Source organism: Achroia grisella, unplaced genomic scaffold (genome assembly GCF_030625045.1).
Source record: "Achroia grisella isolate CSIRO2021 unplaced genomic scaffold, CSIRO_AGI_Agris_v1 utg1186, whole genome shotgun sequence".
NCBI lineage: Eukaryota > Metazoa > Arthropoda > Insecta > Lepidoptera > Pyralidae > Achroia > Achroia grisella.
The window spans coordinates 1919745-1937989 of record NW_026712592.1 but is presented as its reverse complement, the minus strand read 5'-3'; the positions used below and the strand labels follow the sequence as shown (position 1 = coordinate 1937989).

At 41.4% G+C, this 18245-nt stretch overlaps 1 protein-coding gene across 1 annotated transcript; it reads right to left on the bottom strand.

The window, feature by feature from the left end:
* Positions 1–5251: 5251 nt before the first annotated feature.
* LOC131854489 (uncharacterized) lies at positions 5252–12671 on the bottom strand. Its single transcript, XM_059205619.1, has 2 exons — positions 8723–12671; positions 5252–5319 (listed from the first exon to the last, which is right to left on the bottom strand). The coding sequence occupies exons 1-2, from the start codon at positions 12669–12671 to the stop codon at positions 5252–5254; spliced, it is 4017 nt and encodes a 1338-aa protein (XP_059061602.1).
* Between the last annotated feature and the right edge of the window lie 5574 nt (positions 12672–18245).

Here is an 18245-nt window from a genome sequence, read left to right as displayed (position 1 = left end):
TTATTTATATAAATGTGGGTGACGTTTTAATAACCTTTTAACTGATATACAGCGTGGATACTTTTATTTTAGCCCTGGAGCAGTTTACTTTGTATGATCTGTTACAGATGAAAGATGGCATAAGGCAATGAAATTACAGGATACAACGACATGACGTCTTAGTCCTATGAAATAGCAACGTATATATGAGTGGTGCTACGGGAGTCTCATTATGACATGATGCCCGTGTTGCTGTTCATGTAAGGGACGGTTACCACTTACCATCAGATGTATTTGTGAGTAACGACATTAATTACCTGTGTTAGCAAAATTATTTTAATTTGAAAATATAATCATAACAGTGATGAATTCAATATCATCTGCTTCTTCCTTCCATGTACTTGAGGTGGGCGTAATATGTTTTTCTCTTCCGTTCTGATACCTGTTCGCAGTCATCTCATTATTTACTCTCTTTCTTACAATATCATATTTCACACAGTCCATTCATCTCTTTTTCGGCCTTCCTCTGTCCTTATAACCATCCACATTAGTGTGTAACACCTTCCTTAAAATATTATTTTATTATTTACAGTGATGAATTCGTTTTTAAAGATAAAGTCTTTAAAAACGAATCCGTTTTTAAAAAACGAATCCAACGACTTTTTTTATAATCCATCTATATTTATGGCAGATGTACAAATGGACATAAAGGGTGTTGACACTTTTACTTAACTAAAAATTTATGTTTCTACGTCTTAGGTAAGTAATCCGAAAAACCGCTTACAAGACCCATTAAAAGCAATTTCGCATATTTAAGCCTTACTTCAAAAGAAACTTCACTTTGTATTTTCTCGTAGGTAAGTCAAGTGTTAGTGGGTATCTACTTATAGGCATTAAAAATAAATAAATTATCTTGGACAATATAAACAGCTTCATGTAGTCCCAAACTAATATATGTATTTATAAATATAATTGTTTTGTATATTTCTGATAAATGGACATTGAACGAGGCACACATCCACACTAACTATATAGGTACTCTGGCAGAGCATCAATTAAGGTATGAACATGTTATCAGGTCAGTTAGCCTAAATTAATCAATTATTAACAGATTTTGTTGTAAGAAATCAAGAGGCATTTTATACATTCTAAAATATAAATTTATGACATTAGATAATTTTTCTGAAATTAAATATTCTGAATTGTACTGTATTGTTTGTTTCTACTGTGTGTATAGATTGTTTAGTATTTAAAATAATCTACATCGTTTTTTCATAATTAGACGGTGGTGTTGTAATATGGCCATAGATATTAGTTATCTACTATTAAAGTTAAAGTCGATCATGTTTTGACACAGAATTTCTAATAAGTTTTTAGAAATTCATTTAACTGCTGTTTTGTTCTATGTAATCAAATTCAAGTTAAAATATAAACGTTTCGTAACATCGAACGTCCCTCTTTCTCTGCCGGTAGACTTAAATGGAAGGATTTATTGGCCATTGACAGCAATTATTTCCGAAATTTATTCCCATTATAGAGCAGATAAGTCTCTTTGCAATCGACATCCATCATAAAGTGTCATTTTGCTCGCATCTTTCCTAATAAATGGGCCTACCTCATAATAGGGAATATGATCTATGCGACATAGTAATGTAGCAAGTAAAATTCGCATCGTCGGCTAGACTGTAAAGTGAATCTACGCTACAACTTTGACTAGACATGAGTATTAAAGTGAATAATTAATTCTTAAACTAAGCATCCACCCTTGCTTCTCACGGAATGAAATATTTTCCTACGTTTCGTACTTTTTTGTAACCTAACAGGTGCTTAGAAGGGACTTAATAATAAATGTAATCATCACCTAAACATATACATGAATATCCTGCATATTACGTCATCATGTGATGCTCGTGGTGCCCATCATGTTACAATTCTGGAGGATTAAGTTGTCGTGCATTCATTCCCCATAATTTAATTTCTTGCCTATTGGATCACTGTTATGTATTATCAAATTGCATATATTATATAGTATTTGAATTAATTATAATATAGAATTATTATGTAATGCTTTACAATAACAAAGCCCTGAGATTGCATCCAGACATGATTTTGTGTGTACAATTCTCTATTCAGAATTGAGGCACATGCTAGGGCTATAGTTCTAAGTCCCATATAGTCCTAAATCTATAGCCTGATAATAACAGTGTCCAGGTTGGTCCGTGATTCAAAATAGACACGTAATTCAAACGTTGAAAGGCCCAGTTTGTAAGACGCCTGACTATATTCTGACAAGAAACTACGCTTATAATAGGCTAAATTTCCATCCGAATAACAAATTCAATTTTCCAAGAAGGAAGTGAATTTCACTACATAGAGACTAATGTAATATGGTATGGTATTTATTCATTAAAATGATAGGCCCTGTGGTTTAGCACGCTACTTTTCTTTTAGATTATCGTAAGTATAAACACTAAAACTTACAACTAAACACTTACAATCATGAAAATATTTAAAAAGAAAATGTTCTTTATTCAAATAAACTTATGATATAAGCAGTTTCAAATAATCAAATTGTACATTAATCGGACTAACCAAAAAGACATGATGATAAAGTTGGTGCATATATTATATTTACCTTTTTTTATAGGATAACATATAAATGTAATATAGTGTTTGCGCAACATTAAGAACAAACAATGTTAATGTAAATCATTGTTGTGTAATTCATTCACTTTTCATTTTATTAAAAATAAACAAATCTGTTACCCCAGATTGAGTAGTAATTGCGGAACCCAAAGTGGCATAGTCAAGTTTGCAGCCGCTTTAGTTGGTTATCGCTGTTTTCATTACAAAATCATAACCGGCTAGATTCGACGAGGAATTGTTATACTATTTATTATACTTACTATTCCTATGAACACGATGCTCACAAACTGTCAATTATAGTTATTGTAAGCATACGTAATTATGAGTAAAGAACAAAGAAGTTAATTATTTATTGGAGTTAATTTATGTTTAGTAGGGCGAAATAATCGCCATAAGCGAGATGAGTTGCGCTAGAATGCTAATGCGACCACGTCTGATAACGGTTGTTAGGAGGTACACTTTATGGTATTTAGTAGGTAAAACTACACACTTCGCCTTCTCTCTGGAGAGTGGATAGTGTGTAGAAGATCCTCACAGCGTTAAAAAGAAGTTTCCAAAAAAAATTTTAAACATTATATATTTGACTAACCTTCTTAAATTGGACACAACTTTGTTCAGAATTCACATATACAATTCTAAATATACTAATGAAAAGTCCTACTAAGCGGTTAATATCACGTTTCCCAGTAACTATTAAGGATATCGAATCCATTTCCACCGAGAAGGGTCACTCGCGGACATTATTAAATAATTAATTAGGGAATCGGAGGATAGAGTCTGTGAATATTTCATTTTATGTTATTACGTAGTAAACCCATCCATTATGGAGAAATTGGCCATACGTCGTAAGTTTCATGTACCTTTTAGTAATCCCTTAGTAATTATTCGCACATTATACATATTGAGTAATTAGATATTGAAATGCTACAGATATACTTATATTATGTACATTACATATTATATAACAGTATACTTCCTATGGAATTCAAAACTTTCGATAGTACAAAAGCAAATGTAGGATAAACAAGTAAATTTAAAAATGAACCAAATTTAAAAAATATTCATTTCTAAAGGACATTACTATCTCTATGGTGATATAGTAAACAATTTCGTTGAAAATTTTGTTGAAAACGATTTTCTATTATACTTTTTTTTATTAATATGATGACGGCTTCCGTGGTCTAGCCGTTCAGCACACTGACGATTGAAGTAAAGACTTCAGATGGTCGCGGGATCGATTCCTCGCACGATGCAAACATTTGTATTCATAAGTATGATTGTTTGTGTCTGTCTGGATGTTTTCTATGTATTATATATATGTATTTACAAAAAAATCTAAGTATTTTTATCAGTTATCTAATACCAATAACTTAAGCTCAGCTTACCGTGAGACTAGATAGCGCTGTGATAATTGTCCAAGGTTATTTATTTATTTATTTCCTTTTTATTCAAAGTTAATTAACTGTATACATAATCATATTAAATGACAACTACTGTCTTTAAAGTACGTGTATTATATAAATTGAGGTATGTTGATTTCTAAATCAAAAATAACTGATTTAGAAAATTTGGAAATTAAGTATACAGAAACCCCAATAATATTCATCTATTGTGATCTGACATCCCTATGTCGAAATGGTTTCGAAACACCGTATACGTACCCGGCATAGTTCCGAAACCATGAAACAACGAGACTGTAATCCTAACGAATTACGACGAACAAAGTTTCTTCAGTTGATTTCTGTTCATCTTTGAATATTTAATGTTAACACGGGATCAACCTTACGTAACTAAGTATCGGCGACGCTAAAGATAGAATATATACCTATGTATATGTGGAAGCGAGATAGGTAGTAGTCTTTCAGGTAGGTACACTTTATAGGCTAATATTGGCAGCCAAAGCAGCTATTAAGTGAAACAAATTCTATTTATTTTAAATTTTAAAGGGTAATTATATTTGAGCGTAATTTATTGGAGTTACATGTGCGTTCTCAGGGTATAATACAATAACGAAGGAACCCAAAATTTACAAATTTTACATTTACATTGTACAATTACAATACTTTAGATCCATTACAAAAGTCTTATATGTATAAACATTTACAGATTTATATATATATACTAGTTACCCGCCCCGACTTCGCATGAGTGTTAAATATATAAACCTTCCTCTTGAATCACTCTATCTATTAAAAAAACTGTATCAAAATCCGTTGCGTAATTATTAACAGCCAGCGACAGCGACTTTATTTATACTATGTAATGAAGCATTAACAATAAAGTTCGTCCAACTTCAGATTTTTGATCAATTTTAGTATTGACACATACATTTGGTATTTTACACATGTATTCTATATTTTGTACATACATTGTTTTCATTAGTAAATCTATTTTCAGTACATAATTACATATCACAAGATACTTGGGACCTCATTTTATGTGTAATTTTCTTAGTAAATATCATCACAAATCACTATCTAGTATGTAATACTGTAAAGAGAAGAGAATAGTTTTTTATAACACTGGAAAAGTAAAAAAGCTAACGGAGACGACGACGAAGGAGATCTATGGCATTTGCCATGCCATGACATGGCAAATGTCACAATCTCCCACCACGTTGTCAAGTTCACGCAGGCTCCTTGAACCCTTTATGGATAACCATTCCAGAGAACCAACCTGTCATGCCTCTGTACCCTGTAAATTTTCTGCTATATCTTACTCTATAAACCAAATCACAGTTTAAAAAACGAGCTTCTGGGCACTCAAGCAAACGACTTTCTAAAAGGTCGACAGTATACCAGTAGCAAGATTTACGACGGTTGGTTGAGCCAGTAACAAACAAGTAATTAAACTCTTTTATACATGTTAATATTATTAGTAAGGCTGTACATACAAATACATATAAACGCCGTTAAATAAATAATCAGCTTGTCGTCCATCCCAATTCCAAATGATGAGTTAATGTATGCGTCCATTAGTCCAATGATAAATCCAATCACAGGGGATTGGGCGAAGTCCATACTCAACATATATGTATACGTAAACATATATAATACTTACGTTCAAAGAGTACATAAAGCAAATCTAGAGTATTGTAATCCCCGTCGAGGTAGCTATGGGTATTTTGTCCATTGTTACTCTTGTAGAGAACTTATCAATCCACAGCCCACAATTCACTGAGCATATTGAAATCGAAGAAAACGCCTTACGCTATCATTCACCTTTACACTTTTCTGCTGTCATAATTTGAAAATTAATACATAAAATTTATCAAATAGTATATTTTTACAAGCAAAGCTTTTTTTATGTTATACGTTTACGACTCTAAAAATGAAATTAAGTAGATATTTAATATGAATCTTGTACTTGAAAAAATAATTCTATTATTTTACAACTCTCTAAAACATAAAACTTGTTAACAAAACTCAAAACCCGGTTAGAATTACTATCTGACCTTCAAACCACTCGAATAACTTTGATTATCATCAACATTATTACATAGTATATAACAAAAGCACTGTCATTGTCTGTCCATATATAAGCTTAAATCTTTAAAACTTCGCGACGGATTTTGAATTTTTTAATAGATAGAAGGATTCAAGAGGAAGTTGTATATATAATACATGTAGAACCGTGAGAAGCCAGGGCCAGTAACTAGTTTTTAAATAAACAACTTTAGGTAGTTGTTGTGCATTCAATTATTTACCTATGTTTAAACCAACGTAAAAAAAAATTGCTTGAAATATTAACTGTACTGAAAATAAATATGGAAAGAAATAATGACCAACAATGGTGACTGATGGCTGCATAATTCTAATCAATTCGAATAAATGAGTCTGTTCACCGTCATTTGACCTCGATGTTCTAAATCCATTGAAGTATAATAGGGATGCAATTGGTACGGGCACCTATTTCCTCTCTATCAAAAGAAAATATAAGCACCCAAGTCCTATTGTACTCAAGAATCTCATAGAGAGCAAGTAATTGGTTTCTTTAGTACTCTACATCAAACAATAAAGTTGTTCGCTTAACATCACTCTTGTCTGTAGGTATGTTATTAACTTGTCTACTGCAAACACGCCCACTACACTCCAATAAAACCGTGACACCCCCCAATAAGGCTCTGTGACGAAACGCTCCCCGCCAAATAACAAACTTGTCAAGAGTTTGTAAAGTGAACCCACAGAGGCACAACTTTGCTGAAATGCCATGCTAAGTATATAATACTCACTACTATACCTATATCAAATAGTATTTGAATGCTTTTAAAGAAGCTAAGCTACTAATATTTATAGATTAATATTAATATGTAAAAATTTCCAAAGGTGTGATATAGTAACTTTTCTTATAGACTTGCTTAGATAAAAATGACATTAGTTTTTTAATGTTTAAAAACAGTATATAACCCAATGTCGGAGTCGTCGCTTATTTGTTCTAAATCTTTTCGCAGATTTAGTTATAGTTTTATAATTAAAGAAATTTCTTTTGAAATGTTTACATGCATAATACAGGGATATATACAAAGAAAAAATTAAAAAATTAAAAAACCAGGCAAGCAGGACACATTTGCAGATAAAAAATATTACATGGACTAAACGAGTATACTAGATACTAATGGAACAAATGAAATCAAGAGGATGGAAAGAAATTTTTATACATAGAATTGGACCGGACTGGATGAGGAAAGCAACCTACAATTACTAATACTAAATTGTAATACAATATGAGCATTTTTTATATGATACAGGGATGTACATATTGTACATAAAGATATGTACCGTTAAATCCCCAGTACACTCGTGCAGAGCCGTGAATAATCATTATTTTAAAGTACTATAAAGTAAAAAGATAGTAGTAACAGTATTGTTATATATGCCTAGATTAAATAATAAAGTATAGATCGTAGACATAGCATCAACTACTGACGCCGCTAAGTATTACCAGCCATCCTTGAAGTGGTGTGCTAACAGTATCGCTATTACTCATTCACAAATAAACAGCTAAACGGATTTGAATAAAAGGTACACATACTCAATATTCTAGACGAACACAGCATACTTTGCACAAATTAAGATAAAACTTCGAATTCTATTATTGAATATAGAAATAAACGTGTTTGTGCTTGTTTCTTAATCACACATAATGGATCTGAACGGATTATAAGAAAAATGAACAGTATCATTAATTAAATTATTACAAAACGTTATTAATACTCAGAACATACATAGAATGACATTACAAAATATTATGGAAGCAACATGTAATTTCTTACATGTTGCTTATATAATAATATTTTGTATATGTTATCTATAAGACACTATATATATCTATATACATTATTACTTAGCAGAATTCTACGTTTCCGTATTAAACATGATCCAATTTAGACTTATTCGATCACTATACATGTGGCTTTTTATCGAAATAAACCTAGTACCTAATACTCGTGAAATGACGAGAGAGAGAGACGAGACCAAATTCCAGTGAAATCTTCCCTACTGACATTATGAGATAAATAGTACGTTTTTAACAGTTTTACATATATTTTGTGGGGTACACAATTAAAAGGTCTTCGATTTTCAAAATATGTGGACTGTATTTCAATTTGTTTCTTATTCTATGGGTCGGCCGGCCGGAGTGGGGTTTTCTTGTTCGTTGCGCCGGCGGTGGTTCTTCGTCGGTGGCGTATGCGTAAGAGAGCGCGATCGAGAACCAACCCGCCTTTTACGGGCGCCCGAGCGCGTCCTTCCCCACCCCCGCCGAGCCGTGCGCGTCGGCCGTCCCACCCTCCCGACAATTCCTGCACATGTCGGTGACCGACGGGCCGGAACAGCGAATACGCACACATTTAAAATTAAATACAATAGTAACAACACAAAAAACTACAAAAAACCACGTGCGACTAAATGCCACATGTTCAGGCTACACTAAAGCTGTGATCCCTAAGAATTTACACAATGGGCGGACATAGAATTCACAGTATCTATGCCGCTACAAAGGGTATATGGTACAACAATAGTCTAACCTAAACAATAGTCAAAACACTGGAAAAATACAAATTTATACACAAATTTATTTACATATTTTCGATGCCGACTCGTGGTCCGCAACAGCCTCCCCCGGCGCAGATCTTCGCAGCCCTTATCCCTAGGGAGGACCACCAGCCTTCGGGTCGGCCTTCGAAAAATTCCCTCGCGTTCGTCCGTCCGTCCGCGTTCACCGCAACGCCACTTGACCCATTTCCCCGCTTCAGCGGGGCGCTCCCGGCCCAGCTTCCATGCCCGTCGCCTGTATTCTTCTGCGAGCAGCAGCACCTGTGCCGGGGTCCTCCTCACTCGGTCATATGAGGAGAACCGCATTCTGTCCATTACGGGCTTTGCCTTCGCCCGGGCACGGGCTACTGTCTCTGCAGGGACGGGCTTGCTTTCCTTGGGTCGTTCTTTCTCTGGAGCGTATACAAGCGCCGGCCCGACGGATCTGTCGGCGGCGGTCCGTATTGTATATCTCGCGCGGGTCGCGTCGTTAGTTACGTCGTGGGCGGTCGGTACCCAGCGCCACTGTGTTGGTTCTGTATGTTCGGCGCTTTCTGCCATCCGGCGGGCCGCGTGTGGATTGTATCGAGCGGTGTCGTTCCTAGTCCAATGTAGCGTCTTCTTCGAGACCGTCCATAGGAAGACTTCGGCCGCGCGACGACGTCCTTTCAGTACGTCAGCGGCCAGTCGGGGTCCTACCAGGCTCGCCTGAAGCTCCATCCGGGGTATACTCTGCGCTTTCATAGGCGCTACCCTCGCTTTGGCTGCTACCAGGACGACGTTAACGCTACGATCCTCGCGTTCCGTCCTCCAATACGCGGCTGTGGCATATGCCTGTTCGCTTGCGTCCGTGAATACGTGCAGTTGCGACCGTTGGCTGTCGTTCGTGCCATACCATCGCGGCAATCTCAGTTCCTTCGGCGTCCTCGCTCGCTGGTCCTCACACACATTCTCTAGCAGGCTCGGTCGGTTTGTATTCCAACCCGCCAGCGTGAATCCTATCCCGCCATGAACCTCTACTACCTCTCGTATGGCGCGGGCTGCTTCCTCTTCGGAGTCAAAGCTATCGACCCAGTCGTCCATGTAGTGGTTCCTTGTTATGGCGGTGTACGCTGACGGGTGCGACTCTCGGTGCTCTGCCGCGTTCCTGTCTCGAACGCTGTGTGCGATGAACGGTGAGCTCCTCGCCCCGAAAATCATTGAGGTCATTACGTATTTCTGCGGCGGGTTAATCCTGTCATCTCCTCGCCACAGAAACTGTTGTGCTGCTCTATCTTCTTCCCGTATCTTAATCTGCAGGAACATCTCTCGTATGTCCGCCGTGATAGCTACGGGCTTCTCGCGGAAACGGTATAACACACCGTTAAGCGACCGTAGCATATCTGGCCCATCCAGCAGTGCGTCGTTCAAGCACATTCCCTTCGAACGGGCCGCGGCGTCGAATACGAGTCGCAGCTTTCCGGGTTTATTCGGATTCGTCACTCCGAAATGGGGAAGGTACCACGCGCGGTCGTTGTTGAACCGGTCGTCGGTTACTTCCTCGGCGTAACCCTTGTCCAACAACTTGTTTATCTCCGCGGTATACGCCAGCCGGAATTCCGTAGAGCGATCCATCCGCCGCTCTATTCCCCTCAGTCGGCTCGCTGCCATGTCGTAGCTGGGAGGTAGAGCGACGTTATCTCTCTCCCACGGCAATCCTACGACGTATCGCCCATCCACTCTCGTCGCTGTGCGGTTGAATGTGGCGACGGCGCGCTCCTCCTTAGCAATGGGTAATCTCTTCGACGATATACCCAACGCGTCGATGTCGTAATGCGCTTTTATTATGCCCTCTATATGCCGCATGTCTGGCTCGGCGTTGCGCTGTGTCAACCGCACGTGGAGGACATGTTCCTCGTCTTCCACGACACTTCTGGGTACCGTTCCGTGGATGACCCATCCCAGTCGTGTCAGCGACGCTGCGGGTTGATTGTGCCTTCCTGTGAGCAGCTTCCGCGTAACAATCAGATGCCAGTTGTCTGACCCGATCAAGACCTTGGGTCTGGCATCTTCGTAGCACACTTGGTCGCAAGTGAGTTGTCGCAGGTGTCCGTACGCGAGTATTTCCGGGTTCACTCGCTGCGTTCCTAGGGTGAGATCCCGGATCGTACGCGCCCTCACCGAGTGTTCTTCGTCCGTATGGTGTCGCCCTCTGATGATGACATCAGCCACTCGGCTTGAGGCTTCGTGCCAGCTCGAGGCTGCTCCCTGAATTCTCAGAGATCGCGTCGGACCTTCGGCTCCGATCTGTTCTGCGATCTCCGCATCGATGAGTGTAACCGTCGAGCCTTCATCTAGCATCACGTACGTCTCTACTTCGCGTCCCGTCTTGCCTTTCACGATGATGGGACACACCTTTAACAACACTTGGCTGTTCTCTGGCAAGCGTGCTGCGGCTGTAATCGCGGTGTCCTCTTGCCGCTTCGGCGGCTCTTCTGGGGGGTGCAGCAGGGCGTGGTGTGGCTTACGACACTCTCTCACACCACATTTGCGTGCCTTACACTTGAACCTTCTGTGCGTGCTGTTCATGCATTGGAAGCACATCTTATTTGTTTTCGCCCACTCCCATCTGTCCGATAACGACATGTCGTTCAGCTTCGGCGTTACGTGTGCGGCGCCGCAACAGAGACATTCGGTACTCTGTTCGCTCTTTTCTACGGCGGCGTATACGGCCGCGCCACGATCCGTCATCTGTCGCCGAGGTGCCGACATCGTTGCTTTCGGTATGGGTTGCCTAGTGGGTTGCTTCGGGGGCTGCTTCGTGGGTAGCGCGCTCGTTCGTCTCGTTGGTGATGCTATTCGCAGATGTCGGGTCATGAGATCGGCTTCGCTCATTAAAAACTCTGCCATCTTGATGATCGTAGGTCTAGTGTCCTCCTTGTTTTTTTCAGCGTAGTGACACCAGTGGACCTGTAAGTGAGGGGTCAGCTTCTCTGACACTTCACTCTCAAGCGCGGGATTATGTAGAAATCTCGCCCCCCTGTCGATATCCGCGACGATGGTGGTGATGTTCTGTAGTTTAATGGCGAAGTCAATCACCTCTGTTGTCGATGTTCCTATTACCGGCATCCTTCTCAGATCTTTGAGGGCGCGGTCGATGATGGCCTCTGTCCGGCCGTACCGCTGCTCCAACGTCCTCATGATCTGCGACGGTTCTGTAGCGGATACGAGTAACGCTGCGACTGTCTCTCTCGCTTTTCCACGTAAGCAGGCCCTCAGCCTGGCCAGGTTCTCCGCTGGTGTGATCCTGTACGTCTTTGTAGACTGGTCTACGGCCGCCTTAAACGCTAGCCATTCACTTGCTTCGCCGCTGAAGATCGGGAGATCTTGGGCTTGCCTCGGCGCTACCCTATCCGCTCGTTCGTCCACAGCTCGTTCAATAGCTTTGGCCAACCGGGTGAATCCTTCTTGCATCCCGGCTTCAGGAGCGGGGGACCTCCGTCTTTGCTTCGGCGTCCTCGGCGGTGAAGCTTGCCTTTCTGTTGGCTCTTTCTGCGTAGGCGGTGGGGAATTAATTCTCTGCTCCCCCCGTACTTCGGTACGTTGAAACCAATCCGTTATACGTTGCAGGCCGGCACCTTCCTCGGAGCACACGCTATCTCTATCAGTCTCTTCATGTACCGCGGCGACATCGGCTGCCAACTTCTTTCTAATTAAATCAGCCTGTAATTTCGCCATCTGTAGCGCTGCCTCGTACTCCAGCCTCTTTAATTTAGCTATACCGCTAGCGGTAGAGCGGCGCGATCGCACCGACGCGGCCCGGGCCGGACGTACATCTGTCGTCGGCGGCTGCGACGGTGGCGCCGGTGCGGAGTCCGAGGTAAACGCGGCGCGGGCGGCTTGTGCCTGTGGCGCGCTCGACGGCGCGGCGGACGCGGACATCTGCGTGGTTTCTGAAGGGGACGCTTCTGTCTGTTCATTTTCCCGCGTGGTCTTTTTCTCTGCTCCCGGGGCTTGGCTTCTCGTAGTCGGCATCGTGTTCTGGCACTTGCAAGCCCCTAACCTACCGGTCCCTACCTACCTAACCGTCCCTAACAATCCCTCAGGATAACACCCGAGGGGATGGACTATGGGGATAGGAGGGTAGGAATTACCCCGCAGTGGTGCGTATGTACAGACGGGGCGCTCAGGGCCGGTTCGGACTTTCCGACCCCTTTGGCAGTGCCTACAGTCCGGCCCCCGCTATACGATACACACGTACAGGCGTAATAGTGCTATTCGGTTGCGCCACGGTAACAAGCAACAACCGGCAGTGACACACCACCCACTGCACCGCTCAATGGCGTTAACCCACACTCCGACCGTTTGACACCGTTAGGTGGTAAGAGATGTGAGCCGCGGACACACCGCTTAGACGTTATCTATCCTATATGGCGTAGACGTTATTTATCCTATCCTCGCTGCACCCTCAAGTTTTCACCTTACGACGGCAGCTAAATTCGGTAAGCTGCTAGCGTCGCACCGTTGGGTGATCTTCCTCGGCGAGGTACGTCGCACCGTTGGGTGATCTTCCTCGGCGAGGTACGTCGCACCGTTGGGTGATCTTCCGCGGCGATTCGTCGCACCGTTGGGTGATCTTCCACGGCGATTCGTCGCACCGTTGGGTGATCTTCAGTCTTGATATCCGGCTCGAAGGACCACAAAATTGTGGGGTACACAATTAAAAGGTCTTCGATTTTCAAAATATGTGGACTGTATTTCAATTTGTTTCTTATTCTATGGGTCGGCCGGCCGGAGTGGGGTTTTCTTGTTCGTTGCGCCGGCGGTGGTTCTTCGTCGGTGGCGTATGCGTAAGAGAGCGCGATCGTTTTTTTTTTTTTTCGGACTACTCTAATGCTGTTGGCCGTAGCTGGCCTTTACAGCTTCACCGGACGTTATGGGGCGAGTGCAGATGGCACTCCAAACCCGCGGAAGGACTTATGGAGCGGCTGAAGGCCAACTCCTGCCCGACGGATACGACTTTAGTCTGAGGGCACCACTAGGGGTTCGAACCTCGGCTCAGGCCGTCGTAATTTCGATCCCCGTTTGAATTGGACGGGGGATCGATCGGAGAGGCGCCCGGGGGCGCCGGTGTGGAGCGCTCGGGCGCGCGCAGGCGCCCGGTTGAATGCGCGATATTGTGTGTTCGAGGTCGTCGTCTTCGCCGGCGAGGACGGTGTCGTGTGTGTGTGTAAAAGTGTGGTCGGGGTGGAACGGGTGGGCCCGTGGGGAGGTTACCTGCCGTTATGGGGTCGTCGGGGTCAATGAGAACGTGCCTCGGGCGACGTTGTCGCGTATGTCGGATATTACTCCTCGGTGCGTAGTCGACCGCACTGACTATAAGCGGATTAGGGTGGGATTGGGCAGAGTCGAAGTAGCGTCGAGACGCTTCCTTCATAAACTGCTTGATGGAGGGCAGATTAAGATCGCGGTGGAGATCTACGCTGCGAACGAACCACGGCGCACCGGTGGCTCGACGCAGAAACCTATTCTGAATGACCTGCAGTCTGTTGATTAAGCAGTAGGGTACGTGGGCGAATACGGGACTAGCGTAGGTCATGATGGGACGGATGCAAGCCTTGTATAATGTCAGCTTGTTGCGAAGCGACATTTTACTGTGCTTGTTAATAAAAGGATAGAGTCGCCCTAGTATAAAGGCGGCTCGGTCGCGGACACGCTTGATGTGAGGACGAAACGTTAGTTTCCTATCTAGGGTGACGCCGAGATATTTCGTTTTCGAAACCCACGGGATGTTTTGGCCGAATAGTTCGATCGGGTGATTCATAGAGTCGAATTCCCTGCTAAAGTACACTGCTGCACTTTTTTCGGGATTGACTTCTATGCGCCACCGACGGAACCATTCGCCCAGTATCGTTACGGCTTTCTGAAGCCGTCTGGCTATTGTCGCACGGGACTTGGCGGATGTAAAGAGAGCCGTGTCATCGGCAAACAGCGATATTTCGACTTTTAAGTCGGAGAATTTGGGGATGTCGTTGGTGTACAACGAGTAGAGCATCGGAGAGAGGACGGCGCCCTGAGGGACGCCGGCTCGTATGGGGTGCGGGTCGGATAACGCTCCGTTTATACGGTAGCGATAAGAGCGATTCGACAGGAAATCTCGTACAATGAGTACTAGCCTGTCGGGGACACCTAACTGATGAAGCTTGTAAATCAAGCCGTTGTGCCAGACTTTATCGAAAGCCTTAGCCACATCGAAAAATAGGACGCCTGTACCGCCTTTGGGGGACTTGGTGGCGAAGTACAGAGTGTTTTTGTGAATGTGCTCCGTGATGCGGTGCACTTGATGGACGCATGAGTGTTTGGCTCGGAAGCCAAACTGCTCATTGATGAGCAGGCCTTTGGAGTATATAAACTCCTTTAGGCGGGCGAGGAGGATTCGCTCGTACAGCTTGCCTATAGCCTTGAGGAGGCTGATAGGACGATAACTGGACGGGTCGGATTTATTTTTACCGGGCTTGGGGATGCCAATGACCACGGCTTCTTTCCAGCTGTCTGGAAATATAGCGTTGGACAGCGCCGCGTTAAAAATAGCGACGAGTAATAACAAAAGTTGGGATGGCAGACTTTTGACTAATCTATTCGATATGCCGTCTGAGCCGGGTGATTTTTTGATAGGTAGTTGTTTAACTAGCGTTTTGACCTCATCAAGCGTGACTGGTGAGAGGGATTCGGTGGGCGGGGTGGACGCGATGCGTTCGACTTCGGTGTCTATCTTCTCGAGATGACCTGCCTCGACTGGGAGCGTGCTGGGGGAGCATTGGGCTTCTAAGTTGGACGCTAGACACTCAGCCTTGTCTTCGTCGAAGAAGGCTATAGTGTTGTCGGAGCGCGATCGAGAACCAACCCGCCTTTTACGGGCGCCCGAGCGCGTCCTTCCCCACCCCCGCCGAGCCGTGCGCGTCGGCCGTCCCACCCTCCCGACAATTCCTGCACATGTCGGTGACCGACGGGCCGGAACAGCGAATACGCACACATTTAAAATTAAATACAATAGTAACAACACAAAAAACTACAAAAAACCACGTGCGACTAAATGCCACATGTTCAGGCTACACTAAAGCTGTGATCCCTAAGAATTTACACAATGGGCGGACATAGAATTCACAGTATCTATGCCGCTACAAAGGGTATATGGTACAACAATAGTCTAACCTAAACAATAGTCAAAACACTGGAAAAATACAAATTTATACACAAATTTATTTACATATTTTCGATGCCGACTCGTGGTCCGCAACATATTTAGTAATGCAGTTAAATATAATTGTATAATTTATAATCAAGATTTAAACACGTCGACATTCATGAGTTCGAAAATATAAGAGATTTATTTATCGTCTCGCAAACAGATGCAATTAGCTGTGCTCTCTCTGTGTAAACAGAGTCTGGAAATCAAACGTCGGTACTATTTAATCAGCGAGACGTAATCCACGCCCGCATCGTAGACAAATGCATTTCGCGAATACTAAATAAGATACTCTCGTATTCAGTCTTACCCTAGAAGTACTTTAAACCAAATATAATAGACAGATGAGATTCGGAAACTCTGGCTCTTCTTCTTCGAGTAACAACTTAACTGTTCTTTGAGAATATGTATGAAATTATTATTACGTAATGAATGTTTCATAAATGCTGTCAATTCTTCAGGTGTAAGGTGCAAATCCACGTCAGGTCGTAGTGTACATTAATATTATGTCTCTCAATTAATTACCAGCACATTGTAAGCGGAAAATCTGTAATGAGAGCGTGATGCTGTACAATTAATTATCTAGTTCCTACTCCAGATATATCAGCAGCTGTAATAATTTCGTCTAACAATATACAGACAAATATGCTTTTCAGTTCAGTTCAGTAAGTATACGAAAGTAATAACAAACAGAATTCACATTCAAAGAATTTTTAAAACATTACACAGTAATCCAATCTGTTGCTAATTTAATAAATTTTATTTTTATGGTAAATATTACCCATATTTACCATATACAACGTCACACACTAAGACCGGGGAGGGGGACAACGTAGACAAACTGTGACATTGTATTTCCACATTTCAATTTTAGTACAATATAGGGCTGGAATTATTCAAATTGATCTTACGTAATTCATTGATGACACCTTGTAATGGTTTTAAAATCTCTGTCTGTAATCTATAGAAGCTTACATTATGAGCGAGTAAAAGAGATCACATTTTATTTTCATAATAGTCAGATATCACTAGGATAGTTGCAACCATTCTCACTACTAATATCAAATACTTTACTGATAAAAAAAACTAATAGACGTCAACATTGTTAGCGAATCCCAGTCGTATTAAAATCTGTATTAATATTATAAGGAAGTAAAATTTGTGAGTTTTATGTTCGCGGTAGTATTCGGTATTAATAATTCAATTTTAAATAATCTTTTAGTGTTGGATAGCCCGTTTACCCAAGAAGGCTACACGTAATACGCTAAAAATGTAGAAAATGACAAAATCGAAGTTGCGCCTCCAGTCGGCTAGTATGTTATAAAATTGATTTAAATTCTTAATCAAACTCATCAATTTCACGAAATCACGAAACTAATTCAATATGACATTCAACGAATTATATATTTTGGTATCCAACTACCACATTTATTCATCCACAATACTATCAACATACTCGTAATTATTATCTGTGTAATTAAGGCTCGCTGGATATTGATTTTGGTGACAAATTACTATGCAGTATATTTTGTTTCAATATATCAACCGTGGTAGGAACTTTATACAAAGTCGTATTATCGCATGGATTATCTCTGCTTTAACTATTTCAACTACGAAATTGAAAGAAATTTTCAGGGAACGGAATCATGCCATCTTATTCCCCGGAACGAAAATAGATGCGTGCAATGTAGTAATGGGTTTAAAATATACAGAATTCCAGAATAACATATATAATGAATTAATATTATCTCAAGATATACAGAACCTATATAGCATGATCACCCGAGTGAAACCGGGACCAGCCACTACACATATGTAATTTATTAAATAACATTTTAATTTGGAGTCAAATGGTTAATTTACAGAGCAAATACATTTTATATTATACACTTCGATTCCCTAGACAATTATATTATTTGAAGCGGTTAATTCATATTGTTTGATAATTATGATGTTAATTATAATCCAATGTGTATCATGGGATTCCTTTATTAAACGAACACTCATAATTATTTGCACAAATGTTGATGTTAAATTAATGGTAAACAAAGTTATTATATGTTCGTTTACATGTATACATAGTATGTGACATAATTATTAGATTCTACATGTCTCTAGACTAAGTGATTAGGAAAAGGTTCTGCTTTTACAGCAATATTTAACTAATGCAATCAAATTCAAAACCCTATTTCTTGAGATGAATAAAGATTTTTTATTATTTTACTTTGTATAGGATTAAAAGAGGCTTACTATTTGTAACACGACAGTATCTCTTTCACTCTAAGTACAAAAATTCGTTGTGATCACCTGGCTGTACGAAGATCAATACAATACGAAGCACATAACTAGGATCGACTGCGACG